Below are 637 nucleotides of genomic sequence, written 5' to 3'. Positions count from 1 at the left end.
CATGGCTACTGTCATTCTTCCCCCCCCAACCCCCCTACGTCCAGGACTTCACCATGACCTTGTATCTGAGGCACTACTGGAAGGACGACAGGCTGGCCTTTCCGAGCTCGACCAACAAGAGCATGACCTTCGACGGGCGACTGGTCAAGAAAATCTGGGTACCCGATGTGTTTTTCGTCCACTCCAAGAGGTCATTCATCCACGACACCACGACTGACAACATCATGCTAAGGGTTTTCCCCGACGGTCATGTCCTGTACAGCCTCAGGTGAGGACAGGGAAATTCCCCGAAGGCTTCATTGTCTCCGATGAACTAAATGGGACGTGGCAGGTCCCGGCGTAGCATGTGATGTTGAAATTCTGTTTCACCGCTGCAGGGTTACAGTCACCGCAGCGTGCAACATGGATTTCAGCCGTTTCCCGTTGGACTCGCAGACGTGCACCTTGGAGCTGGAGAGCTGTAAGTACGCGCATGCAAAGACCATTACAGTTAACTACCAATTATGAAAATGGCCCCGAGCGTTTTGGGAGGGTGCTGCCTTAAGCGACATCGCACTGACAACACAGACATTGCGCTTCCTCAGTGGGGTGTTGGTATATAACAACAGGAATTTTCCTTGGACTATTTTACTGTGTA

At 52.0% G+C, this 637-nt stretch overlaps 1 protein-coding gene across 1 annotated transcript; it reads left to right on the top strand.

Annotated features, from left to right (window-relative positions):
- Positions 1–47: 47 nt before the first annotated feature.
- On the top strand, positions 48–460 carry LOC103399568 (gamma-aminobutyric acid receptor subunit rho-2-like; the record flags this gene model as incomplete). Its single annotated transcript, XM_008338239.3, has 2 exons — positions 48–268; positions 378–460. Coding segments are annotated over exons 1-2 (298 nt in total), but the record flags the coding sequence as incomplete, so codon positions are not given.
- Between the last annotated feature and the right edge of the window lie 177 nt (positions 461–637).

The sequence above is a fragment of the Cynoglossus semilaevis genome, unplaced genomic scaffold (assembly GCF_000523025.1).
Source record: "Cynoglossus semilaevis isolate Cse_v1.0 unplaced genomic scaffold, Cse_v1.0 C18942242, whole genome shotgun sequence".
Classification (NCBI taxonomy): domain Eukaryota; kingdom Metazoa; phylum Chordata; class Actinopteri; order Pleuronectiformes; family Cynoglossidae; genus Cynoglossus; species Cynoglossus semilaevis.
The sequence above is the reverse complement of the archived record's forward strand: the minus strand, read 5'-3'. Positions and strand labels throughout refer to the sequence as shown.